Source organism: Haliaeetus leucocephalus, unplaced genomic scaffold, assembly GCF_000737465.1.
Source record: "Haliaeetus leucocephalus isolate CR32 unplaced genomic scaffold, Haliaeetus_leucocephalus-4.0 Scaffold1014, whole genome shotgun sequence".
Classification (NCBI taxonomy): Eukaryota; Metazoa; Chordata; class Aves; order Accipitriformes; family Accipitridae; genus Haliaeetus; species Haliaeetus leucocephalus.
Window position 1 is genome coordinate 1,370,556 of NW_010973450.1, and position 27,246 is coordinate 1,397,801.

General features: G+C 38.1%; 1 protein-coding gene across 1 annotated transcript; it reads right to left on the bottom strand.

Moving 5' to 3' along the window:
• Positions 1 to 5,846: 5,846 nt before the first annotated feature.
• DHX36 (DEAH (Asp-Glu-Ala-His) box polypeptide 36) lies at positions 5,847 to 27,245 on the bottom strand. Its single transcript, XM_010584918.1, has 25 exons — positions 27,161 to 27,245; positions 26,763 to 26,884; positions 25,735 to 25,936; positions 24,993 to 25,031; positions 23,571 to 23,741; positions 22,547 to 22,626; positions 21,476 to 21,550; positions 21,173 to 21,339; positions 20,505 to 20,586; positions 19,894 to 20,034; positions 17,341 to 17,443; positions 15,674 to 15,761; positions 14,730 to 14,785; positions 14,564 to 14,628; positions 13,931 to 14,074; positions 13,159 to 13,276; positions 12,424 to 12,522; positions 11,244 to 11,417; positions 10,873 to 10,959; positions 10,124 to 10,207; positions 9,923 to 10,022; positions 9,746 to 9,836; positions 8,001 to 8,121; positions 7,281 to 7,433; positions 5,847 to 6,252 (listed from the first exon to the last, which is right to left on the bottom strand). Exons 2-25 carry the CDS (start codon positions 26,867 to 26,869, stop codon positions 6,067 to 6,069), a joined length of 2,733 nt encoding a protein of 910 aa, XP_010583220.1. The 5' UTR covers positions 26,870 to 26,884; positions 27,161 to 27,245; the 3' UTR covers positions 5,847 to 6,066.
• Position 27,246: the final 1 nt, after the last annotated feature.

Sequence of the window (27,246 nt, forward strand, 5' to 3'; positions counted from 1 at the left end):
GTGGTTATACACCCTTGTAAATTAATTTAAAATGGACTGATAAAATAGTAATGAGAGAAACTGTAAATTGAACAAAGACTTATTTAACATAGAAAAAATACTGCTAATATTTTAACAAATTCTATTGTACACAGGCAGATGTTTAACACATAACTGAATGTATAAATCAAGACATTAATTTTATTCAGATTTTAATACATTGTATATATTTTTCATACCTATAGTTTTTCCAAAAATGCTGTAATGTTTTTTAAAGACATTTTTCCTATTGTTGGACACAGCTCTTCAGGAATTAAAGACTTTATGATTTTACAGGACAACAATCAATAAAATGCTTTTAAATCCTTACTAAAAAAAGCTTCAATTTTTCTTTAAGAAACACCATTAAACTGCAAGTTTTTAATGTCATTCTTGCCAAAGAAATTAAATCTGTTCTGTAAAGATAAATAGCACCATCATATGTCCTCTGTCATTTGTCATACCTGTATGCCCATGAACTTGGAGCAAAGGCATAAAATGCAGGTCTAGGAGAGCAATGAAGTCACCCATCAGCCTCCTCTCCAAACTAGACAAACCCAGAGTGCTCAGCTGCTCCTTCCAGCCCTTCACCAGCTTTGTTGCCCTGTATGGGATCCAATACATTTTGTACACCTGATTTCTAGAAGTGACTGTGCAGAAAATAATTCAAAATTAATCAAGAGAGAAGGATGAAACAAGGCCCTGCTGTGGAACACTCAGGAAGTTGAAATGCTGGATCCAGGTCTTGTGCTAAACATGACTGCATTAGTTAGTTAGTTATTCTCAGTTAACATTAAACACTGGAAGACTGTATTGCAAGTATTTAATACATAACTTACCTGGGGGAAAGTATAGAAAGGAAGATGACAGCTTGGGGCAGCAGGAACCTCAGAACTGCTCTCTGCTGGCCACAACAGTGGCCTGGGAACCTTCTCAGGAGTGGTGACAACCTCCCCCTTAGCCTAGGAGATGTTACAACCTTGCTGGTGCAGGTGTGGCAGCTACAAATTAATTCATTCCTTTGTATGTTTGCCTCACCTATTTGTTTGCAGAGTTTTTGCCCCCACCTGCACAATGCCTGAAAAAAAGGATCAAAATAAAAAAAAAAGGTGGCCTTTTGGTGAGCTGCTGAAGCAGCACTTCCTGACAAGCTGTGAGTTTTTTAGGGAAGCAGCTGACACCATTACAGTGTTTTCTAAGCTACACAGCTCCAGTCTGTGCTATGCAATTCCCCCATACACAGAAACAGACTCTGCACTGCACTCACTCTGTTTAGGATCAGCATGTGCCTGGAAAAGGCATCTAGCAGGTACAACACTGATAACTGGTATGACCTCTTAAAATCTTTGACTTTCACTCTAAATTAATTCCAACATAGCTCAAAGAGGTATTAGAAATTTAAGACAGCATGACAAGCAATGTATCTAAAAGTTTGTGTAAACAAGTTTTCAAAAGCTTAAGGGTTTTGTTTTTTCATTGTTTTGGTTTTTTTTCCCCCCCCTTCTAGCAACTCCACAATATTTTCATCAGCAAAAAAAAAGAAGTAATCTTTTTTAACTCTGACTTGCTCTGAACACTTCTATTGCAAAGGGAATGATCCAAAAAACTCATTTTCACTAACCAGTGCATGCACATGCACACACATGCATGCTTTCTCTTTCTCTCCTGCCTGAGGAGGACATGACACCAGTATCTCCTTTTAATTAAACAGCCCAGCAGTGATGGAATACAGCTGGGAGTTTGTTACTGTAAAATTAACTTTCATTTTTGCAGGGCCTGGAATTTGTACCCCTTCCTTACATGACTTCTCTAATCAGTTTTTAAGCAAGTTGACCAAAAACAAAAGGCGCTCTCAGTTCCCTGAATCAAAGTTTCATTTTATATGATGCAGTTAAATACACATTATGTAAGGTGGGCAGAAACCCTGCAAAGTCCAACCTGTGTGACTGGCTCAGTGATTAGGTGCCAGCATGCACGAGAACAAAACCTCAGGTTCGCACTCAGCCCTCACTGAAGCCAAGACCACACTGAACATCAGCACTGCCAGGGGAAGGAACCCACTCAGTCTTGGTGAGCCTAGATGCCCATATGGGGTCTGTGTAGGCTGCCAAGCACCCCCTTCAGAAAACCAGTGCCCACCTGCCTTCAACCTGTCTCAGCATTTCCAAATACTCGTGACACAACTGGAGAACAGTTATGAATACCTTTTCTGCTTCTTTACATCATCTCTGCAATATAATATTTAGAACATTTTTATCTGCTGAACTTTTAAAAAAGTAACACTATAATGCAGTATTGTTCTTGACTTCCATGTCAAACAATGCATTTGTTCTCCATTAGGCAAAGCTAATTTGCTGAAAATAAAAGGTAAAAGTAGCACTTTAGTCAACCTACACAACCTCACGAAACACAGTCTTCATGGAGCATCCTATTTACATGCACATACTTTAAACTCTGTACCAATAGAATATATTCACACAAGCTTTTTTCCTGTATATCCTGTTTCTAAAGTAACACACTTAGTCAAAACAAGTCAACAGAACACAAGTGTTAGAAAGAAACCTAAATTTTGACACCAAGATAGAGCAAATCTGAGGAGGTCTTGTTCCCCAGGAATTACACAGATAGTGTTGCTCTTAGCTCTACTGTAGTCTGCAAATTATTTTCAACAGCTGTATCATAACAACTACATCATTTAGGCAAACTGGAGATAACACAAAGGTCAGGAAAAATTAATTGCCATCCCTGAATTCTGTTTTATTCCATAACCCGGAGTTCCAGGAGATGCCAGAAACACTAACACACAGACAGAAACAGACTTCATTAAGCGCACTATGCACTGGGGAGAGAAACATGGTCTCTGGCTAGCCATATGAAAAAGAATGTTAAAAACCTTACATAAGCATTAATAACCCGATGTCATGGTTTAACCCTGGTACACAGCTAAACCCCACACAGCTGCTCGCTCACTTGCTCACTCCCACCACCATAGGATGGGGAAGAGAATCAGAAGGGTAAAACCAAGTGGTTTGAGATAAAGACAGTTGAATTGTTAAAGCAAAAGCCCCACACACAAGCAAAGCAAAAGCATTCATTCTCTACTTCCCATCAGCAAGCAGGTGTTCAGCCATCTCCAGGAAAGCAGGGCTCCATCACACATAGGACTTGGGAAGATAAATGCCACCACTCTGAATGTCTCCCCTTCCTCCTATATCCCCCCAGCTTTTATTGCTGAGCAACATGGCCATATAGTTGGTGTGGGATATCCCTTTGGTCAGTTGGGGTCAGCTGCCCCAGCTGTGCCCCCTCACAGCTTCTTGCACACCCCCAGCCCACTTGCTGGTGGGGCAGCATGAGAAACAGGAAAGGCTTGATGCTGTGCAGGCGCTGCTCAGCAATACCTAAAACATGCCTGTGCGATCAACACTACTTACATCACAAATCCAAACACAGCACCACACACAGCTACTATGAGGAAAACTAACTCTATCCCAGCCAAAACCAGTACACCTAGCATTGGGAAAAGGCTAATTTTCAAACTTCGAAAAACACAGAGGTTTCCAATACTTTTCTGCTTAAAAAAGGAAGTTAAGCTACATGCACAGTTGGGAAAGTACAGCCAATATCAATATTTACACATTAATCATGTTTCTTTATAAGCAAAGATCTGCCCATACCAACCCATGACCACCTCAGGGTGCATTTCTTCTGGTGATGGCCCCAATACCACAGTCTGATCCTCCACAATTTGGGGAGGCAGGGGAGGGAACCATCTGATTTGTTAAACAAACACTGGTATTTTTACCCAGGCTCTGCTACCGCTACCATTTCTTTTTGCCCTTTTTATTGTTAGGTAGAAGTTTAGCCATCATTCCTTTCAAGTACTGCAAAAAACCAAGAACAAGGGCAAATGAAACTGGTACCACCTGCCAGCTTTTTTTTTTTTTTTTTTGTGATTTTTAATCCAACCCTGCCAGTAACAGCGCTACTACCAATTCTTCTTCAAGAACCTACAAATTCCCAACGTGGAGCAGCCCACCCTACTTCGCTACGGTACCTGCCCCTGCCACCGCACACCCCTCTGCCCCAACGCTGAGCAGCCAGGTACAACCGGCCCGCAGCCCCTCTCTCAGCTCTGGGCGCCATCTTGCTTCCTCCTGTACCAGTTGCACCTGTCCCAGCGCGACACCCCGCGTTTCCAAAACCAGAAGCCTGAGATACAGCACTACAGTCAAGTTATTTCATTTCCATTTCCACACAAATTATCACTAATTTAATCTCCTCCCACCCACCCCCCCCCCGCCTTCGATTCCAGGGCTCACCTTCAGCGGTGCCGCGGCACCCTGGATTCCCGCCTCCTCACCATCCCGTCGTGTGGCGCAGCTCGCGGCGAGACCTTCGCAGCACCTCGCCGCCCTGAGGCGAATGAACCGGCCGCCTCCCGCCCTCACCTGCGTCCCCCAGGGCGTCTGGAGGGTCCCGGCGGCCTCCGGTGGCTCCTCGCAGCCCCGCTTTTCCCCACGCAACCGCCGGCGGCTCCGGGGAGCCCGGCCGGCGCCCGGTCCCCCGGCGTCCCCCTCCCCGGAGCCGCCGAGGCTTTTGTTTTCCCCCTTTCGTGCATCCACCGCCCCCACGCCGGACTGTTCCTCCTCCTCTCTCCCCGTTTGAAACACCTCAGCACCTGGGAGGGGGTGAAAGAGTAAATGTTTGGGGGGAGGGAGGCTGAACTCTATATTTTTTGCAGCTGTGTTGCATTATGAGCTTGGCATCCTCCACTCCTTGTTAACCCGATGGAAAGCACGGTCCAATCAGTAAGTTAGGCTTACTGCTGTACGAAAAAAAAATAATAATTAGTTTCACCTGACCAGTTCTGTTTTCTTCAGAATAAGACTCATAAATCCCCCCTGAGCCTGTTGGTCAGGATCTTTTGCAAAGGACAAGAAACAAAACCAAACCCCAAGAAGGGAGAAGGCATTACATTTCCAGGCAAACAAGACACAAGAGCCTTGTTCCTTGAGGATAATCCTAGAAATAACTACAGCTATGGCTGCAAAGTGAACTACCAGCACTTTTCAGTGCCTATTTGAACACCCTTCATCAGTTTTAGCTCCATCTCCTGCCCCTGGTCCCAGCAGTGGGGAACAGAGCCCAACCCCAAATCCAGCCCCCAGGCTTTAAAGGAAACAGCAGTTTGATCAAAACAGTATTTCTCAAACTAGTCACCCTACTTGAAATCCTAAACAATGTTCTTACATAGTTGGAAGCATTCAAAACAGAATGACATTCAAAACATTAAGAACAAAGAACAGATGAAATGACACTTTAAAGAAAAGACTTTTAATGTAATAATATAACCCATACATGGGCTGTTTTTAAAAAAGAAAAGTTAGAATGCAATGAAACCTTAAAGTGTATTCCACCATGACTTTTATCTAACCATGCTTCCTGTAGTCTGAAATTTTAGTCAGTACTGATGACTGATGGGCACAGAAAATAAACAGTAATTGAATGGGATGAAAGGCAGAAGAGAATATTTCTGAAGACTGTTTCCTCCCAAAGTACAAATTTACCAAGTGTTTTCAAGTTTAGTTTAATTAAGCTATAATTACCTTCTGTGGAAGTGTTGGTGAGAAGACTGCTGCACAGCTGGAATAACACAGTAAGTATAATTACCACACCCAATTAAAAAAAAAAGTCTTTTGAGATGTTTCTAGCAGTAGCAAGAACAGTTTAAGTATTATTAAGCAGTATTTTAGCAGGTTTTTTGAATATCTGTTACCTGATGGGGGAAAAAAAAAAAACCTACAGCAGGACAAGAACCGTACATCAACTAACATTGCTAGCATTGCATTTCTCTTATTTAAAAAGCTACACTGAACACAGAATACCATGCATATACAGATATTACCAACTATTTTGAAATAACTGCTCTTCAGTATGAGGGAATTAGCAGCTTACCCTAAAAAAGTTTTTCCTCTAGCTAAATAAATGCTATAAAAAACAAAACAAGGTGAATGTGTTGGCTTTATCAATACAGATGAAAGTGTGTCAACTATAGCGTTCACTCTGGAATCGTGGAGCATAGTTTCTGGCACTTTCATTCTCCTGTGTTGTGATTAAGTCTATAATAGCTGTCAGTACTGCTGTCTCCCTGGATTTAACATCATTCCAGTCCACGGGATGTGGGTTTTCTATTTTTTCTTGTAGAAGATCATCAAGCTCTTGTCTTAAATTCTGGAAAGAGTTGTTGGAATGAAGAAAAAAAAAAGAAAGAAAAAAGAAAAGAGACAGGCAATTAGAGCTACACACAACAATGTTACTACAGTTAAGTTCAAACCCTTGGGCCCTCTGTTCTCCTAATCTTCACACCTGCTGTTCTCCTTTCAATTCATTTCAGCATTGCTATTTTCAGGATCAAAAGCTGCTTCTCAGAAACTAGTAGTTTTACCTTTTACGACAGATGACCATCTCTGGATATGATGGCCTTTAACAGCCTATATACACCCATTAGCTGGCTATTTCAGGATTAAAAATATTTGAGTTTAAAAAAAAAAGACATATGATTTCTAGGATCTAATATTAAACAGAGCTCTATTCAGCTCCTCCTTCCACTGGAACTTACTACTGCCAGCTGAAAAGTCTCATCCTCATGTTTCCATACCCATGTGGACATTTCACAGACTGATCCAAGTCATCCTACAGCTTCTGCTATGGAAAACTACAGAGACTAAGTACTTCAAATATATTACTGTAAGACATGTTTATAAATTCTTTAAATCCACCCTACAACTGTTCTCTGAAGCTTCTACAGTTTTTCAATATCCCCATGAATTTTTCAGGGGCTGTACCAGCTGAACAAGAACATCAAGGCCATACTCCTGATGCTCAATAGGCACACAGCCTCATTCTTATTAGTCAAGCTATTACACTGGAAACAAAAAAATAAGTAAGTCTGCCTACTCCTAAGGCCAAACAAAGGAGTACATTACTGTTTACTTCTGCCCAGTTCACCATGTGATGCAGACTGTTCAGAATGTTATTTTTAGTACTGCTTTTTAACTTGCATTCATCTACACACCTTCACTAGAGCTCTTTTGTTTACTTTGTGTACTTGAACTGCTTACTGGGAATGCATTTAAAATATTATTATCTCCCTATAGTGATAAACCAGTAGGTACACAGTAATACCTAATATAGAAATCTCTAAGAAGAATCAGTGTTATACTAAGTCTTCCACACACATTATTATTAAACATAGTCACCTTAACTAAGTGCGCTATTCTTGCTGGAGACTGGAAAACAATCCATTCATCCACAGCGATGGTATCCTGATCTTTATCCTTCTGAATGGATATATCTCCTCCGAAGAACAAGAGACAATAGGGAGAGACCTCTGTACAATCATACAAGTAAATCTGCAAGAAGACAAAACTGTCCAATCACCCTTCAAAACATCTTACGTGACATCAGTAACCCTTAATGAAACTAAAAACAGAATTCCAGAAGATCATTATTCAGAGTCATTCATAAATTTGCAAGACATACATGAAGCAACTCAGTTGGAAAAGTTACACGGAATCAGATTGAACAGCAGCAAAAATGGTCCCAAATGCAGTCCTTCACACAAAGTGCTGAAATCAAACCAACTACTCCATAACAATCAGAGGAAAACAAAAAAATTTCAGCATAGTGAGACGTGTACACTGGACTGAAATAAAAAAAAAAAATTACACCTGTTATTGCCTTAATCTTAAACCCCCACCCCCCAAAAAACCAACCACAAAAAAACCCAGTAGTTAGTTATTTGTGGAACAATACCACCAGTATCACAAAGAACATAATCTGATGGCATATAAAAGGAACGACCCAAGACAGGAAGGCTTCAAAACAAAGGCACTGTTCACATCGCCTTTGAACCTTGATCTGACCTTACTAAAGAGAGCCACAGAAATAAATTCCACAAATATAAACCCTTCACATACACTGCTAGTTCGCATCTTCAAATGGTACACAAGCCAGTTATAATGGAACTCTGTTTCTTCCACATTAACCGATTTCGGATGAATATTAACTGTTCCATCTGTCTTGGTGCAAACTTTCACCCTTGGAAGGAAAAAAAAAAAGGTTTTGTTTTAGGATTGAAATAAAATCTTGAAAGTTTAGTATAGTCATGTCCTAAGTTAAAAAAAACCCTCCAGTTCTCCACTGGCATACTAAACTCTGAATGTACAAGGACGTTCAAAGAAATTTTAACTCCTTTCCCAAAAGATAACAACTGAATCTACAGTACAAATTTTTAGACCTCTCTCTCTCTCTCTCTGCATTTAAGAAGTTTGATTTTTTTGGTCAAATTTACTCTCTTAATAAACCCTGTTATTGTCTCAAGTAGAAAAAACAAGTGGAGTCCTTCATTTGGAAAAAGAAGGCCAAGTTACTGAATTTGGTTACATGAGCCAAATTTCAAGCAATTTCTTGGAAACACCACATAAGGAACTTGCGTATCTGAATTTTTTTGCTCACCATTAAGCAGTGTCATTGTGAAACAAGGGACTAGCTATACTGCTGTCAACCAGTCTAGAGTGGTGAACCTCTATTTGTACCACGTGCCTTTGAACAAATTTTACTCAAGGGATAACATTCAACTGCTTTGGTTATACTAACTCCCCAAAATCACATTTCCCTTCTAACATAATCATGCCATCAAACAATAAAAAGCAGAAACCAAGCACAGTATGTATGAAGCACAACTGTTCTCTCTCACATTTCAGAGATGTAATTCTTTGGGTGTGGATCACTGAGCTCTCTATTCCCTGTGTGCAGAAGTATGTTGCAAAACATGAAGTTCAGTGTTTTGAAACAGAAACCGGCAGCCTGGGAGAAGCTCTGCAGCAAAGTGGTTAGTGTAACAAATCCCTTGCTTAGTGGATCATAAAATTGAGCCTTCCTAGGCAGCTGGCTTACACCTAGCTCCACCATGCGGCAAAGATACAGCGACACAGTAACTTGCATCAGGTTTGCAAACTTTACTGCATCAAGCACACTGGACTCACTTTTATCAACGGACTAGCAGTGTCAGCTACAGACAGGGCTAAATTATGCAATGTAAAGTATAATTTTGACTGCATGTTCTTACTCCTTTCATAGAAGCGATCAGTCAGGGGGTTTTTTGCTTGTTTTTTTTTTAATTATAGACACAATGCTTGCTCCTATAGTTTGCTTTTTCTGCATTATACACCCAGAAAAATCAATCCAAATGTTCAACACCTCATTCTGTCTTAAATCAGGTCCATAAAGGAGACTGTCTATATCCTGATGAGTATACTGTTACTGTGAGTAACAGATAATAAAAATAAATAGTCTGATAATAGAAATAGTGATAAATCAACAGACCAGAATTTCTGGGTTCTATCTTGCCAAGTAATAAGAGAGGACAGTGTTTCAACTGCTGCTGTAGATCACAGATAATGGTAGGGCTCCTTTAGCAGCAGTGTTACTGATATATTGTAACATTATCCATGGCATGATAAGGTCACACAAATTATTTCACAGGTATCCAAATGTTAAAGTGAAGATCAACAATCCTGTCCTCTCACCTACCCTTCTCAAATGAAGTAACCCACAACCGTGACTTGAGCTATAGATTCATTCATGCACTCGAGCCATTGCTTCACCTCACCAAACTACCTAATGCAGAGAACACCTTGAATACAAACCAACAAACCCTCACATTTTTCTCTTTTTGCTGAAACTTGGCCGGATCTTTGCAACTTTTGGATATAAGCCAGCACAGATGACCGCTTTGAGCAACTTCTCATTATCTGTAGAAGACAGCAAAGTAAATAACGCAGTTCTGCAAACTGAGATTTCAGCTATCAGAAATTTTCCATTTCCTTCCACTGTTTACCTGAGTTGGTATTAGATTTGGGATCCTTGGGGTCTCTGCTATTCACAAATCCAGCTGCAAGGAGATGCTCAGCAAACTGTCCTTTCATGTTATGCAGCATCTAGGAAATAACAAAAATTATCCCAGAATGATGCTGTGCAAAAGGCTCCTCCCCTTTTCCCCACAGACATGATCCTCTTTTTTAAACTGTCAGCATGTTACCTGGAGTGTATTTGAAGACAGGAAATACTCCCAGCAATAGTCTTTCTCAGTTCTGAAACCACGCCGCCGAGTCTCTTCCCAGCCCTAAAAGTGAAAACCGTAGTTCAAAGGTGTTTCTAAGTGAACACATACTAAAAAATTATGGACAGCAAAAACTATTGTTTGTTGTCAACAAACAATATAGTTACATTTTTCTCTACAAGAGAGAAAGTAAATCCTTTGATCTCTTTGTTTATGTATATGGAGCACAGAGCAGAAAAACACAAACTTTACAACATTTTGAAACAAAAACTTCCTTTTTTCCATGGTGAGGAGTGAAATCTAGCTAAGTTTGCCAGAACTTAATTTGTTGCTATTAACAGTCCTGGGTAGAAACTGCATTCCAGGCCATTTATTTCCTCCTCTTCTCACCCCAACACTATACAGCTAAGTCTCCAACACTTTTGAAGACAGCTTCAGCCTCTTGTAGAGGCCAGAAGGGCAAATATTAATTATTTCAGTAAGGTAACTATAACATTATGCTTTGTCTCTTTCGTAGACTTATCCACAAGAAATTAGGTTATTGAGCCTGAAGACAAGATTCCTCAACACTAGAAGGGTGAAAATTAATTTGGTTTTATGCTTCTGTAGAGGCCAAGAAAGAAATGCTTCAGAGCATAAACTGACCAGTTTCTTCTTTAGAATAATCCATATTGCTCAAATTAAAATTCTAGAAGAAAAAAAACCCCAAAACATTAAAACAAGCCTACCGTGAAAGCATTCACCACAGTTAGATGATCACTCTTAGTGTTCTTTGACAGTTCCTTTCTTCTTGCATCCGCTACTTTCTCTTTGCCCTATGAATAATTAGAACCTATAAAATATTCATGACTGACATGACAGTTCTCTTTTTCCTAATTAAGGTACATATACAGCAATACTTCGTATGCTGCATACGTAAAAATTAAAGCTACTTCCAATATTCTGTAGGCAAGACAATACTTCATAGTAGGTGAAGGTAATACTTTACTAATAAAAATATAATTAACATGAAAATAATAACTATAACATCTCAGTAAGTCCCAATATCCTTCTGAGATTCTTAAAATCTTATGTGCAATTCTCCTCTTAGAAACTTTACCAGAGGAATGACAAAAGGGTCTTTGAAGCTGAGGCTAGCTGCAATTGTAAGTACTGGATCCAAGCAGCAGAATAAAGCTCCAAAGAGGATCATCTTTCCAATATGTGGTTCAACTGGTAATCGTGCTAAATGGACACCTAGTGGAGTCAGTTCTTCTTGTCTGTCCAAAGCATTCTGTCAGCAGAAGAAAAACAAGAAAGGAAAAAAGAATAAACACAGTATTTGAAATGGGGAGGATTTCCTTGAAATAGCCACTAGTATACCTAGAGAACAAAGGAAAGCCTAACAGCTGGAGAACGCAAGTAGCTATAACAAGGTATGGTAGGAAAGTGATCAAGCAAGTTATGGAGAAATAGAAATGTTCAATTAGATCCAAGAAAACTGCAACCATCTTTAATTGTGTTTCAAGCGGTTTATTAGGGCTCAGTGTCTTTCTGGATGAAAGTATGAAGACCTATTAACACTTCAGTGTCTTCCTATTCTCCTGATCATGATTATTTTTAGACTTGTATCTTACCCTCAGTATCACTTCTGTTTTTATTTACTCTACCCTTTACTACTATACAGCACTGTCACAGAACACCAAATGTACAGCTGAATTCTAACTTTAATCAAAACATTTATAGAATCATGCCATCAGACTAAATACTGCCCTTCAACTAAGTCAGATGTTTCGGTTTATTGCTACAATTGATTTGTACAAATACTACCAGTGCAAGGAATCAGTAATACAAATATGTCGTTAACCTCTCCTTCCCCAGCACCCAAAGGGGCAATGACATACAAGATCTTTCTCCTATATGCCTTATTTGCCCACAGAGAAAGTATCTCAAACTCTTCATTTATCTGACTGGGATAGGAAGACTTGGATGCAGCCATGAGCAGGGTGGTAGAGAAGCAGTGAGTTAAGTAAGTATCTGTAGGGAAAATAAATGCAAGATGCATGTGTATGATGTGAGTCATTTAGAAAGTTCCTCAGGAACTACTCTATGCAGCCCACGAACACCATGTATTATGTGAAATTATTTCCTCTGTTCAGTGAGGATATATAAAGGGTCTACACAATACCATAAGGAGTTGCAAATGTCTAGACCTGTACAATCAGAACTGTCTGATAACAAACAACGCAATAACATGGTTCTAAAATTTTTCCTTGCATGTACATTAAGCAATACTTTACCAGCTCCATTAGATGATTTATAGCCAACATTACAGCATCACGAGATGGTGGATCCATTAGTTTGCTCAGAAAATAAGCAATTCCACCAAGCTTTAGAATCTGAAAGGAAACAAAACCAAACCAAAAACCTCAGCAATTGGAGAAAGATGGCTACCTAAAATTAGTAAGCAGTAACCACCCAAATTAAAAAAGTGATTAATTCACAGCTTGAGTTAGAATTTCACTAATTAAGAACTAAGGACAAAAATAAAAATGTATTAATGATGAAATTTGAAACATAAGGACCTAGTCTTCATTCAGTATGCATACACATGGTATTCCTTATGCATGCATAAGGAATTCAATACAAACTGCCAAAAAGGAAACTCATGTCACTTCTAAAACTACTTTTTAGTAAAATTCTTTTAAGACATCATATCCCTTGACTCACTGACATTCTCACTGAAGCTCCTCTGACTGAATGACATTTGGGGGACAGGGAGGGAAACACAGTCCAGACTTCAGCTTTTATTTATACTAGACAATCCTATTTTTCCTGGATTTGATGCACCTAGATGCAAGTATGCATTTTTCAAAAGTTGCTGCAATTATTACCTAAATATATTGTGCCTCTGGTGTAACTGAATTTTGACTTGAAGACAACCTTAGGCTCACAGCTGCATTAACTTAATCTCTCAACCTCTTATTCCAATGGAAAAGTAGATTATAAATACGTTTGAAGATTCATATGGTTACCTTGATTTGTAAACAGAGCTCTTCCAAAGGTGTCCTCAAGATCTCTGGTAACTGATAATCATCTAGAAGGCTAGCACGTAGTCCATTGTACAGATGATAACAGTGGCCTGGCTGAACTCTGGAATTATTCAAGTAAACAATTGTATTTTTTTTTCCCTATGACACTGTGACATGATGATTGTGTTTGTTTATAAACAGCTTTCCAAAACACATCAAAGAATTAGAACTGAAGCATATTCAATTGTAAAAGCCATTTCAGCTTTCTGAAACACAGACCCATCAAGAGGAGAAAAGGCATGCAGAACAGAGAAACCTCCTATCAACTGCTCAAAAGGAGTAATGAAGAGACCAGAGAAGAACTGTAAGTCTGAACAAGAGAGAAAATATTCCACAAGGTATTTTGAGAGGGAGAGAAATTTAAAAAAAAAATTGGTATGTGGCTAGGTGATATTAATTTGTAGGCAGTTTTCACTTTAATGTATCATAGCCTCATAAATCAGGTGTGAAGGCAAACACTACCAACAAAACATTTAAAAAAATGCAGGACTTATTCTTCTATAAGGAGGGAAACTCATGAGTTAAATGCAGTACAAGTTAAGTCAGTTTCCTAGAAAGACAAAGAAACCATTCCTTCCATAAGAACAAGAGACAGTTGTGCTAGCATCTGCTGCTGAACATATGAATAACAAAGTAGTATCTTCAGCAGCATGTGCTCCAAGACTGATGGAAACTTAACATCACAAAACTTTTCTACTTTCCCCATTATTCTTACCTTCCTGCTCGACCTTTCCTCTGCTTGGCATTAGCTTTACTAACCCACTCTGCTGCCATTGTGCTAATGTTGTTCTGTGTGTCAAAGTGAGTTTCCTTTATTTTTCCACCATCTATAACAAACACGACGTCATCTATTGTAATGCTGTTAAAAAAAAAAAGAGGAAAAAAATGCAACTCTTCACATCTTTGCAAGCCTAGGATCTGAAAGGGGTTTAGCCTCTCTTTATCCCCTCCCAAACTGTGAGCCAACAATAAAAAAAAAAAATCTGTGTTTGGAATTTCATTAAGAATTACGTTACTAAGCAGTTCAAGAAAGAGCTTGATTTATTCTCCTAGGTCTGGCAGAAGTCACCACATGGGGTTATGAAGTCTGCAGAGAGGATAGGCGGCTCAGATTTATCATGTACAACAAAGGTGAGTCATTATATCCATGTTTTAATTGTTTAAAACGATTAAAGGCAAACTCCTGTTTAGTCTATAAACATTTCTAAAGATAGTGTTATAAATGAACAGTACAAACATGAAGACATGTATTTTGGGAAACATTAAACAGGTTTATCATTTAAATTATCAATTTCACTTATGTTACTAATTGTATAGGTTTTTTTGGTCTGTATAGCTAGCTATTTACCTAGTCTCTGCAATGTTGGTAGCAATCACGATTTTCCTTACTCCTGGCGGGGTCTTCTTAAAAACCTGTAATTATCCATGGCCCATTTATATGTTTGCCAAAACCAAACATATGCTTAATTTTTTTTGTTGTAGTTGTGAAATATTGCAATAAAAGGAAAGCATACCTGAGTCTGGTTAACAGTAGGCATCAATGAATGTAAAGGTATGATAATAAACCTATCTGAAAATTAAAAATCAGTAAAAGATATGGTGTAAGCACAGAAACTTTAATTTTACAGGAAAATCAACTATGCAGAATAGAGAAAATATGCTGCAAGTTAAGTCTACTGTTTCTTATTCTGAATTCACAGGTGTATGTATCATAATGGCAATTTCTAAAGTAAAAAGGTTTAAGGGAAATTTTTTTATTATGCTATGATGACTTGACAAGTTTACGAAAATATATGAAGTTATGTACAGTAATTTATATTTAATTTTCAAATTCTCAAATTATTTAATAATTTATCAAGTTTAATAAACTGACAACCTCCTCAATCTTTCAATAAATTGAAATTCTTTATCTATGGAAGGTACACAACATGAACTGCAAGACAACTACCTGAATAGTCAATAGCATAATTAGACAAGTTAGATGAAAATGAGTTATGCAAACAGAACAAATTAAAGTGTATCCGATAGGCATAGATTGGTATTTTAGTGTCCTATTAAAAAAGCTTCAAGGAATAAATAGGATTTAAAAGAACTACCAGCAAAGCAGTAGACAGAAGCTGCTGAAAGATCAATAAAAGAAAATGAACACAGAATGAAGAAAGAGTTTAGTTTTGGATAGAAGTTATCATAGCTACAAGAAAGGACAAAAGGAAAAAGATGCAGGTCTGAGATTCTTTTTCAGATTGTTTACTCCTACGCTGAGAAAAATGAGTTATTATCATTAGCAAATGAAAGATATCACAGAAATACAAAAAACCCTGAACACACTGCAATCATTTTGAGAGGAGAGATGAGAAAAGAAAAAAAAATCCAGTGCAATACCAGCAATCACATGCAAAAATTAAGAGTTTGCCACTAACGCTACTGCTAGAATTCCCATGTAAAGTTTTGTTTTTACCTGACTTAAACATGACTTGTGACATCAAGAGATCATGCAAAGTGCTAATGTTGTCCCAGCCTGGAAGAAACACTAGAATTGCACCATCCTATATATAAAAGAGGGAGCGAAGGGAAAAGAGATTAGAATAAATTACACGCTATGCAAAGAACCAGCTACTTCCACACTAATGCACATGTTGGATATGTGATATTTGAAACCTCATTGACTCAAATTTGGAACAACATTTATAAGATTGTTTTCTATAAAAGACTTAGCTACATATGTTTATCTGAACTTAATAAATAAAAATTTGATTTTAAACATTTTTCCCCTGCAGTGTTTTAAAAACACAGCCACGTCAACACTAGAAGAATGTAAGCTGCAAATAAAACAAACTAGTGTACAATTTTCAACACAGGAAGAACAAAATAGGAAACAGCAACTCATCCTCATTATACCCAGCTTAAATAATCTATCAACTGAAATATTAAGTTATTTGATATTCTTAATAATCAAAATTCTCTTTAAGGAATCAGCCAAGGTATCAGCTCTTCCACAGATGTTTTTGAACACAGAAACAAATATATTACTTCAGGTTATGACAACCTACATACATTATACCTATGGTAACAGAAGTTATTCTTACTTCATGCTTGTCACTGCTTCAGGCAAAGGATCCTTCTGATATTAATATTCTGATGATGATATTACTAAATAACAAGGTAAGGCACATTTGGGGATAACTATTAATGCAGCTGTATTAACTACTAATCTTGACAAGCTGAAAGTTGGAAGTCTCCTAGCTGCGTGTTTGGTAAATGTGACTAGACTTTTGCTGGGCTGTATAAAAATTCAGTCTTTGCTGCATCTAAGTCATATTTAGACTACTCAGGCAGAAAAAACATTAAAGCTAACTGCACAGTGTAGGTATCAGGCAGTGAACATCAATTCTAAGTATTGCTTTTGCCCTCTCCCTCCCACAGCTGAGGAATTAAGAACAGAGATTCAGCTGTACACCAAAGAGGTTTTTGGACAGTTTTCCATGGCTGTTTCACAAAACATAACTTTTACTACAAAGACTACTACCTTTGACAAACACAGTCACAGAAAGAACTAAAAGTTAAAATCTAATTTGTAATTACATTACTTTACAGGAAATAACTAAGATGTATAATTAATTTGAAAGCTTATTTAAAAGCTTACCCAAAAGAAAAAAATGCAGCAATCTGAATCAAAATGGCACCCAAATCTTCAGGTATCTATCCCATTTTGTTTACAAGACAATCCCTACTGTCAGTGAAAGAATTCAGCTCCCTTGCTCAGTAGGGACCACAGATGAGTGTATGAAACCTATCTGTAAGTTTTCCAAGTTTCTTAGGTACATAGTTCTCATTAATACCCACAACCCCTATTCAAGAAAATGCTTAGATATGTGCTCCCCTTTAAACATAGATTCTATCCCATCATTTCAATAAACACTGTAAACACATTCTAAACTCACGGCTTAAACAGTAATTTGATATTTAAAGCTGCTAGACTACTTCTCAGAAGAGCAAAACAAAAAATTATTCTTCTTTGTATCTGTATGATAAGCCAAACTAACTATCAGCTCTGACATTCCCAACAGCCACTGATCACAATTCAGCTACATCATTAAAATGTGATGATAGGAGACAGAAGTGTACCTCTTCTTCCAAAACGATGTGTCTGATAAGTGCTGCTATAAGGTCAAGGTCGACCTTGTCATCATCCATCATTTCCAAGGCATCTATAGTACTTGCTGAATACCTGCAGGCATTGAAAGCATACATATTGTTAACTTACTAACATATAAAGTCACACACTTGTGTTTCTGTTATAAGGCTCTGCAATCACATATCTATGTAACCCACTGCTGATCAATTTATTTCTTTGTTCAATTATTATATCTCCAGTGTACTCTCGAGATTTGGTTTAGTGCTATGTGCTTGTTTTGGCTGGGATAGAGTTAATTTTCTTCATACTAGCTAGTATGGGGCTATGTTTTTTACTGAAAACAGTGCTGATAACACAGGGATGTGTTAGTTATTGCTGAGCAGTGCTTACACAGAGCCAAGGCCTTTTCTGCTTCTCACCCCACCAGCAAGCAGGCTGGAGGGGGCACAAGAAGTTGGGAGGGGACACAGCTGGGACAGCTAACCCAAACTGACCAAAGGGATTTTCCATACCATATGACGTCATGCTCAGTATATAAATCTGGGGGAAGAAAAAGGAAGGGAGGGGACATGTTCAGAGTGATGGCGTTTGTCTTCCCAAGTAACCGTCACACATGATGGAGCCCTGCTTTCCTGGAGATGGCCGAACACCTGCCTGCCCATGGGAAGTGGTGAATGAATTCCTTGTTTTGCTTTGCTTGCGTGCGCAGCTTTTGCTTTACCTATTAAACTGTCTTTATCTCAACCCACAAGTTTTCTTACTTTTCCCCTTCTGATACTGTCCCCCATCCCACTGCGAGGGAGGCGAGTGAACAGCTGCATGGTACTTAGTTGCTGGCTGGGGTTAAACCACAACATACTATTCTAAACTGATGATAATAGCAAGTTTAAGAATTACCATGTTATGACTGAACTGCATCTGAAGTATTTACACGATCTCTCTCCTCCTCATGGATTAGCCAGGACCTAAACAAGCTGCGTTTACCCTTTAATTAATCTCTCACTCACAGTGAGCAGAGGAGGCATCTCACCTGTTCAGCCCTTTGGTTTCATGAAAGCTAACACTATAGAAAGAATTGCCGATTGGTTCAAAAGACAGGGTGGGAAAGGGAAGGAGTACAAATGGGATGAGCAGAGCATGGGATAGGCCAGAGGTAGAGCACTGAGGACTTTCTCCTTAGAAAAGAGAGATAAAACTGAGCCACCTTGTCCTGGTTTCAGCTGGGATAGAGTTAACTGTCTTCCTAGCAGCTGGTATAGTGCTATGGTTTTGAGTTCGGTATGAGAAGAATGTTGATAACACTGATGCTTTCAGTTGTTGCTAAGTAATGTTTAGTCTAAAGTCAAGGATTTTTCAGCTTCTCATGCCCAGACAACAAGAAGGCTGGAGGGGCACAAGAAGTTGGGAGGGGACACAGCCAGGACAGCTGACCCAAACTGGCCAAAGGCGTATTCCATACCATGTGACATCACATTTAGTATATAAACTGGGTATCGCCACTCCTGGACTAACTGGGCATCGGTCGGCGGGTGGTGAGCAATTGCATTGTGCATCACTTGTATATTCCAATCCTTTTATTATTCCTATTGTCACTTTATTAGTGTTATCATTATTAGTTTCTTCTTTTCTGTTCTATTAAACCATTCTTATCTCAACCCATGAGCTTTACTTCTTTTCCTGATTCTCTCCCCCACCCCACTGGGTGGGGGGGAAATGAGCGAGCAGCTGCATGGTCCTTAGTTGCTGGCTAGGGTTAAACCACGACACACCTATATTCATTATTGTTACCAAGCTGGATGTATAGACAATCCCAAAATGCAGAGGACAAAGAAGACAGGAGAAAAAACAGGAAGATGCTATTCTTGAAATAAATCAGCCAGGCTAGCCAATTAATCAACTTATCCAGATTACCAAAGTAGTCAAATGCTGGCAATCAAAAGAATGTTTGAAGTGGACAATCTCTACTAGGTGCTCAAAAGGCAAAATTATTTAGCTTGGTTTTAAACCACTCTAGAGGAATATTAAAATATTCTGAGGAAAAGGCTGTGGTGGGGTTTTTTTTGTTTTGTTGGGTGGGTTTGTTTTTGTTTGTTGGTTTTTGTTTTGGTTTGGTTTTTTTTTTTTTTAAAACCAGCACATTTTGTCTTATGTTGACTATGAGACTAAAATACTGTGAGATCTCTCCCAAAGAAAGAGACTGAAGAAGGGGAGAATTCATCAGAAGAGAACTAATGGCCAAAGCTCAAGAAGCCTAACGTTATGCTGAAGACTGTAATGGACAATACCAACATCAATAGGAAGCAACTTGACAGCTGTAGTTCTCTTACAGTTTGCACACGCAAAGGAAGCAAATCCTCCATGACAACTCTAAAGCGCTTCAGTGGTTGCCAGCCAACTGTACTGGCAACTCCATCATTACTGTTTTCCACAGTACCAATTATCACATCATTAATAAAAGCACAGTAATAGAATGCAGCATTAAGTTATGTTTCTTAGTTAAGAAGTGTCTAAAAACTTAACACAAAGAGTAACTTGAGAACAACCTGCCCCGCAGCTGCCTCAAATAGTCTGGCCATCGTTCCCTGTAGATTTCCTCTTTCTCTTCTTTTTCTGGTCTGCTTACATGTCCTTGCATGAAGCCTTTCTTCCACCGTGGCCGACGATCTGTGTTCTCTGGAGTATACCTTTAAATTTAAATAACAAACATAATTAAATTTTGAAACCAAGTAATTTAAAGCCAGCTGCACAGTAGTTTTCCAAACGATGGACAATATGTCATGCTTTAGCTATACCATGTAAATAAGATTCTTAAATTTATTTTCTGAAAGAAATCTCAGGTACCATGTCTAGCAAGCATAAGAACATGTAGGAAAAAAACAAGTCTGAACAAACAGAAAGACTAGCTCGGTTTAGTACCCTAAAAATTCCAAAAGACAGACAAGGGTTTTTTTCTTCCTCAAGACAACATTTCCAGGTAGCTATGCACCATTTTTAATTACTGTAAAAGGTACTAACCTTTCCTTGAAAGGTCTTCTGCTAAAAAACACAGCTAATTCTTCCACAGGTTATTTATACCAAGATAATCTTTGAAAAGACATACTAAGCAAAAACCCCCAAAACACTATCCATACTGGTGTTCAGAAAATACACTTACCTCAACTTCTCAATTACGTCTTCAAGAAGATACTCCACCACAGGGAAAGTGAACCCAGGTATGTGAATCATTGGACAATGATCTGTCGAGGAAGGCATAACTCTGTTTTTAAACAGCAAATAAAATACTGTACTGAAATAATAGAGGCAATAAACATTCTTCACTATTTTTGCAATACAGTTGCCAAGTCTATATAGGGTTTTTCTGTTTGTTTATTTTGAAATTTTCACGGAAGATGCCGAATTCAATTCCAAATAAAGTTGCTGAATAAAAAAAGCATAGGTAGCAAGCAGTATATTGTTCTGCAGCATGTTCATCTGGTTCCAGCTACGGGATAAAGCTGGAAGACTGAACAACTAAAGGCTTCAATCTGGTTGCCCAATCACACCAAGACTTCTAAAATACAGTAAATATTAGTAAATATTTAATATGAAAACACTGTGGAGATACTGTTTCCACGATATGTCTGAAAAGCAAATATAGAAGCAACACATACTCATGATGAGCTAAAACTAAGGGAGTAAGCATCTCCAGCAGCTGGCAACTATTTGTAAAATTGAAGTCATTATGCCTATTAATAAAAATCAATCCTCAAATCTGAGAGCCACATTATACTGCAGAAGCCTAAATCACTTAAGAGGAACATTCACAGGAAGCATTTCACCTACCAAAATACTCCGAAAACTTCTCTGCATTTAAAGTAGCACTCATTAGTATTACTTTCAAATCCAAACGAATATTCAAAAGATCTTTAATAATGCTCATTAAGACATCTGACTGAAGATTTCTTTCATGAATTTCATCAAGGACTACATGACTAATGCTGGACAAGTGCCTGAAATAGAAGAGCAGGAAGTTAAAAATTTGGTTTTAGCAAAATTGAAAAAACAGAGACGAGACTATTAGAAAAAGCTCAGTAGTCAATTAATTTCATAATTGTATTCAGTTTCTTATTAAACAAGAAAACTTACTTATCTGACTGGAGCCACTGTAGGACAATTCCTGTGGTACAGTATAAAATTGAACCTTGTTTCCTTGGTAACCGACTGAAAGAGATACATTAAGAATGCTTCAGTTCTCTTCTGTATTTTACAAAGTACTTTAAAAGCTTAAAATCAAAATGCAGATAGTCATTACAGACATTATGAAGTATGTCTCATTCTCTAACTTGCTCACTTACAGTTCAATTGGAGGAACAAGGAATTAGGCCACTGTTGCAGCATTTTTGTTGATGGGGAATGAACTGCTTGTAATCTGACAGAAGCCCTGACTTCCCAGACATTTTTCGTCATTTGCACGTTGATCTGCTGACCCCAAACTCTGGCAGCTATTTAAGTTCAGCACAGATGACAGCTAAATATACAGCAGTATAACATTCTTGATTAAACAGTAAAGAAAAATATAAATGAGATACTATAAACTCAAAATGCTGAAAGGACTAAGCTGTCATCTCTCACCAGCAGTTTTTCTTCAATGATAATTGAGATTCCATTCTTTGCTGGTAACATTTCAGGTATTTTTTTTAAATTACAGATGACTCCAAATGTAATAGCTTTTGCTCTATGGCACTAGGTCTATGAACTCTTGTCAATGCACCTAACTTTATTACCTGATCCCAGTGAGATTACTCAACAGGTTAAGTGTAGCAAATACATAGTTTTCTACAGAAATATGGCTTATAGCATTCTCTCCTTTAGCATTTCCATTTTTCCTTGAAATTCATGGATTAGGGACATCAATTTTATCTCTGTCTATAGCAGAGCCTTTTAGAAGAGCTGAAAAAAGGAGTTACTAAAAGTACAACTTGGTGCTAGCCATTGCTACACGCTGCATAAAATACAATAATCACACTCAAACTTTTTGCTAAATTTCAAAAACCTTATTCCCTACACCAGCTCTTCATAGGAATTCCTTTTGGAGAAAAAAATGAGAATGAAAGCAGTCACCTATGTTCAGAACTATTTTTCAAATTTTCTTGCTTGAACAACAAAAGATACTCCTTTACGTAAATCCACAAAAACTGCCAAGGAAGCCTCTCTTACCTCTGTAGACGAATTTGGTATCCTGTACTCTTGCCATTACCACATGCTTCTGCCCTTTCAGCAGCAACTCTCTCAGCCACCTTAGAAAATAAATGAAATCAAAATAGTGCATTAAAGAAAATTTTTAAAAATCCCACAAGGCTGAGATATGACTTAGCTACTCATCAGCAGGAAATAACCTAGACCCAAGATGTTACATAAACAAGAAAGAAACACCCTGAAAAATCACTTTTTCTCCTCCACTGAGGACCATGTTTCCCATCAGCAACCCAAGCATAAGTTTGCAACCCAGGACATATTTTAAAGGAACACAACCAGTTAAGCATTAGCAACACACTCATCCTTTCAGCACGGTGAGCTTTTTGTCATGGGAAGTAAGGTTCTATAATCATTTGACACTTAACTATCAAGAAGAATAATTACTGTGCACTTAAAAGCCAAATTCTTTCTTGCTCATTAATATACCTCTAAAGGGCCTGACACAACATTAGTGTTTACCTTAACTCACATTTGCACTCCCCAAATCCATTAAAACCACAGATATATACCATGATTAAATTCAGGGAAGAATGAGGCTTGCAGTGCCAGTACTCTATTAATGACAAAATGAAATATCTAATTAGTATATATTAACAAAATTGTTATTTACAACAGAATCTAAGACGGCTGAAAACAAACACACAAAAAGCCATCTTCACTGTCCACTACAAGCTGAATGCTTCTCTTGAGCTTTAAATTTAGTATCAGGACGTGTGACAGCAGAGCAGTTTCTTTGAGAGATGCACAGTACCTATCTGGTCATTTGGAATTTCTTCAAGATCTTAACTTCAAATAATCTAGCAGATTGTACACTCAGTTGTACACCCATAAGCTTGCCCATGGATCCTAGGCCCACTAAGAAATATATTTTCCTTCAATGATTCTGAGTAAGGCAGTAATTTTTCCTCTGATTTATTGGGAAAACAAAAAAAAACAAAAAACACACAAGAAATAAGTTACTCAGTTTGTCAAAAATGGCACTTACCGAAATAGCACTGATCCTCCTAGGCTGAGTACAAACAATCCTGCACATAGACCCTTTCCCTCGCTCTATGTAATCATCCAAGATGAACTGTGTAACTTGGGTTGTCTTTCCACAACCAGTTTCACCACTTATCACAGTTACTCGATTATTGTTTATAAGGTTTACAAGTTCCTGTTTCCAAACAAAGAACAAACATTTATTGTATTATTGTTCAAAACAGATTTTAGGAGGATGTTGACAATTCTCTGCTACTGTGCAGTGAACTTAGAAGAAAGCGTCATAGCAACTAAAGAAACAGATATTCATCTGTTTCTCGTAATACTAAAAAAAAAAGTTTAGTTTAAACCACACAGAAGTAATTTCTGCACATTTGCACTTCATATGTGTAAGGTTTAAAGCATATCAATTCTGAATACTAGTTTTAAATACTTAAGATCCAGCATGAAAATAACATAAAATAAAACAAAAGCCTGAAATACATTGTTAAACTTTTCTCCTTCCTACTTGCCTTCTGTATATCTTTGGTGACTGAAAACAAGCATCTTCCCTTTTGGACTCTAAGACTATACTAACTGAAGATTTTCAGCACAATATTTTAACATTTCTTATACAGACAGGAACAGATTTCTTATACTTCCAGCCTCCACCTCCCAATCCAAAGGATTGTAAAAGGGATTATAACTATTTTGAGAAACAAACACTAACAGGAGGGATGACATTATTACAAATACATTAACTTTAGAAAGGAAGCTCGTTAATGATTCACTAAACCCGTAAAAGAAAACATAACAGAATACTCGTAATATCTGATTCATACAGGTGACATCAAATGAAGAATTAACATCAATTAATAATAACCCATGCTATCATTGACTTTATATTCTGACTGGGAAATTAATGGCAGTAATGGCCAGGAGTACAGCCATAAAGTCTGTGATTAAAAAAGAAAAATGTTTAATCTGCATTGTATTAAATTCTAAATTGGGCGAGCATTCAACAAACGTCCACAATTTTATATCTATAAGAAAGCATGACAATTTATGTAGTGGTCAATTACTCTATATAAAATCCAAGTAACTAGGAACAATATAGAAGTTTAACTGGCAGAGAAAGAAGAAAAGACCTATACTTAAAAAAAAAAATATTACTTAAACATATCTAGCATTCAAAACCATTTCCATGAATAATGCTGCCCCTACTGATAAAACTGGATATAGCCCCAGAGTAACTGTCCATATGAAGCAGTAAAGCTGAGCTACCTTCTGGAAAGAAGTCAAACTCAGCATCAGAACTTGGGAGGCTTCAGCACCTTCATAAAAGGCAACAAAGATTTCCACCTAGTCCCAGTTACACATCTGTTTTCTCCTATTTTACAACGGAGCAACAGAAACACATATTCTTTCAAATTAAATACACATTTACCTGTCTCATCCCGTATGAAGGGAGTTTCTCTCGGAATCTCTGGGAAAAAAGAAAGTAATAGTACGTATCTTTAAACACCTTTTCAACACTAAGTAATATAACAGATTTCATCTGTGATTTAGGCTAAACTGAGAAATAACAGGACAAACCGTTCAGCTAATACTTATATAAACACAGGTCCACTAGAAATAAGTTTAATTCCATGAATGTTTTCAGTTTCATTAAATTGAGCAAAAATATTTAAACCCAACAGGTCAGTACATGAAAATGTACGTGCATACAGTTGTAAGACTAGGGCCTTGCATCAAAGGGAGAACTGCCTGATCATGGTAAGGCTATTTTATTTGACAACTTTATATAGGGCTATTAGAACAACATAAACTACGTTTTTAAGAGGCAATTCCTTAAGAGCCCATTTTTGTGCTTTCAGTTTTAGACAAATACAGGGATACAACCCATTAAAGAACAAATGGAAAAACCCAGCCAACTAAACAATGCGTAAGCTTAAAATTTTAGATTTTATGCAACCAGAAATTGCCACTGAAAGTCTGTTTTTTAATCGCTCTCCTATTGATAGGTATGCATTTTGTAAATTCTGAAGGTAGTTTTTAGCAAAAGTAACGTCATGACAACTTCCTAGTAAATAAATTGCAGGAAGTTATGTTTTGTTTTTTTTAAATTAAACTAACCTGAAAAGATAAAATCCAATTAAAAGCTTTCTACTTAACATGTGAAAAAGTACCTGCATTTCAATATATCTAGGATCAGATTTCTTCTTTCTTAGGTCTTCTTTAAGTTGCTCATCTAAATCAGTATCTTGCTCATTTTTTTCAAAGAGATATTCCACATCCCGATCAAGAAATGTTTTTTCCAAGACTGGCCTCTGTCTTACAGGAGCTTTTTCAGTATCTGTTTTCACTTTTGCAGGCTGTTCTGGAGTAGGTCTGAAATAAGTGCAGAGAACAGAAACTTCAAAGATTATCCAAGATGTGCTTGGCCGCTGCAAAGAGTACACTGAACCATTCAAGGCAAACCTTAAATCTGTTTTTGAGATGTTACATCCACGAGTTACTTGACCATCAGCCAATGAGAATATGGCATACGCCATTAAAACAATTAAAGTCTGAGAACCACCAGCCATCAAAAATTTTACATCCATATCTAGAAACGTAACATGCTCTTTTGTATCAAAACAAAACTAACAAAGCAATAAAACCTCTCCAGCGAACTACTCCTTAACCGGCTGTCAGAACCACTGCCCTGTAATTGGATCATTCAGCAAAATGGAGACCCAAACACTTCATTTCAGTGGACTCAGAGTAACACACCTGGCAGCCCATTTCACTGCTATTACTTAAAATCCCTTAAGTGTTAAGAACAGGTGCTATTTCACAGAGGCCAAGAAAACATTCTACGAGTGCAGAATAACTGAAAAACAAAGTCAAATGCCACTCTGGAATAATAATTCCAGAGGCCAGGGGAGCTGAAAAATTCCATATATCTACTCTAGTAGGCCTGGAGATCAATTACAGGATTTTATGATTTTAAGTAAAAATTTAACAGCCCAAACTCAACAATAACCTGCAAAAAAGTTTTACAGCAGTGGTTACAACCATTTCAGTATGACAATACATGTCGAGAAAACTGAGTATATCTGTTAACCTAATTCACTCGCTAAACGTAAATATTTTCTGATACATCTTCCTACCAGTTTGTGGGAATTCTGTTCCATTCAAGTAAATAAAAGGATTAGTAATTGTTTCTCTTTACCCTTCTTCATCCCCAGACCACCAGGACATGGCTTCTTGCTCCTTTTCATTTTTAGTTTGGACCGTATTCAACAGCTGCACAATTTGCTCTTCCCTGCGTTCATCCATACGCACAACGGCTCTCTGGTAAAAAAAAAAAAAGTACAATTTTCACCACCGTGTACTCAGCACGTCTTACTTAGGTATCAAACTAGCGAGACTCTTCGGCACGATCAGAAACTTCTTTTTAAGTTGCTCCTGACGAGGCGTTTCAAGGCGCGGAGGCGAACACCTCTTTTTCATCCTGCCAGGCAAAACATTTCACGAAGTAGGGGTCTCTGACGCCCACGCCCCCCCACAGACGCGGGACCCCCGTCCCCGAAGCGGTCCGGCGGGGCAGAGCCCGCGGCCGCCCCTCACCTGCTGCCGGTCCGTCTCCTTGCTCTTCTGGCCCTGCTTCCGCGCGTACCACAGCCCGATCTCGCGGCCCTTGAGGTGGCGGGGGG

Coding starts and splice junctions, on each gene's coding strand:
- DHX36 (XM_010584918.1), bottom strand. CDS start 26,869: ATGGATGAACGCAGGGAAGAGCAAATTGTGCAGCTGTTGAATACGGTC. Junction 21,551..22,546: donor TACCAAATTCGTCTACAGAG/GTAAGAGAGGCT, acceptor TATCTCTTTCAG/TCGGTTACCAAGGAAACAAG. Junction 11,418..12,423: donor TAAATCATCTAATGGAGCTG/GTAAAGTATTGC, acceptor TTCTGCTGACAG/AATGCTTTGGACAGACAAGA.